The sequence below is a fragment of the Octopus bimaculoides genome, chromosome 5 (genome assembly GCF_001194135.2).
Source record: "Octopus bimaculoides isolate UCB-OBI-ISO-001 chromosome 5, ASM119413v2, whole genome shotgun sequence".
NCBI lineage: Eukaryota > Metazoa > Mollusca > Cephalopoda > Octopoda > Octopodidae > Octopus > Octopus bimaculoides.
In genome coordinates this window covers 14,850,123-14,851,000 of record NC_068985.1, presented here as the reverse complement: position 1 = coordinate 14,851,000, position 878 = coordinate 14,850,123, and the positions used below count along the sequence as shown (strand labels likewise).

The window sequence follows — 878 nt, the reverse complement described above, 5'->3', positions numbered from 1 at the left end:
TGAACCTGAAAGGATGGGAGGCAAAATTTATCTTGATGCAATTTGGATTTTGAATGTGGATCAAAGGAACTAAATGCACCAAATCATTTAGTACCACTTCAAAACACCTCTGTCACCCTTATATACTTAGATATTTAAGATAAATAAATTATTTATAAAAATCAATATATTTAATGTAATAAAAATAATTAATGTTTTTTGATTTTTCCAAGAGAATCATATATTGCTGTGATTATAGACGACCATCGTTCGTCATTTAATGATATGATAGGGTTCAAATGATTTGTAATGTGAGCAATGCTTATTCTGTTTGTCATTTCACCATAGGCCACTTGGCCTCCAAATCCAGCGTAACCAAACATATATCCACCCTACAAAAGAAAACAAAAATGAAATGTTATAACTAAGATATTATGACTATTATTCAGGCGTAAGAAATACAATTTACAAAAGAGAAATAAATAAATAAATAAATAAACAAAGGCAATAATTACATCGGGGAAGAATATTTTTTACCAGATAAGGACACACAAAACTGTTGCATTCACTCTTTACTCTTTTACTTGTCTCAGTCATTTGACTGTGGCCATGCTGGAGCACCGCCTTTTTAGTCGAGCAAATCGACCCCAGAACTTATTCTTTGTAAGCCTAGTACCTATTCTATCGGCCTCTTTTGCCGAACCGCTAAGTTACGGGGACGTTAACACACCAGCATCGGTTGTCAAGCGATGTTGGGGGGACAAGCACAGACACACAAACATATACACACACGCATACATATATATATGACGGGCTTCTTTCAGTTTCCGTCTACCAAATCCACTCAGAAGGCTTTGGTCGGTCCGAGGCTATAGTAGAAGACACTTGCCCAAGGTGCC

General features: G+C 36.0%; 1 protein-coding gene across 1 annotated transcript in view; it reads right to left on the bottom strand.

The window, feature by feature from the left end:
- Positions 1 to 95: 95 nt before the first annotated feature.
- LOC106880997 (beta-lactamase domain-containing protein 2) overlaps positions 96 to 878 on the bottom strand; it is a 13,284-nt gene continuing 12,501 nt past the window's right edge. The window contains exon 6 of the mRNA XM_014931180.2: positions 96 to 371. Coding sequence (XP_014786666.1) covers positions 189 to 371 — 183 coding nt within the window. The 3' untranslated portion in view covers positions 96 to 188. The remainder of the gene's footprint in view (positions 372 to 878) is intronic.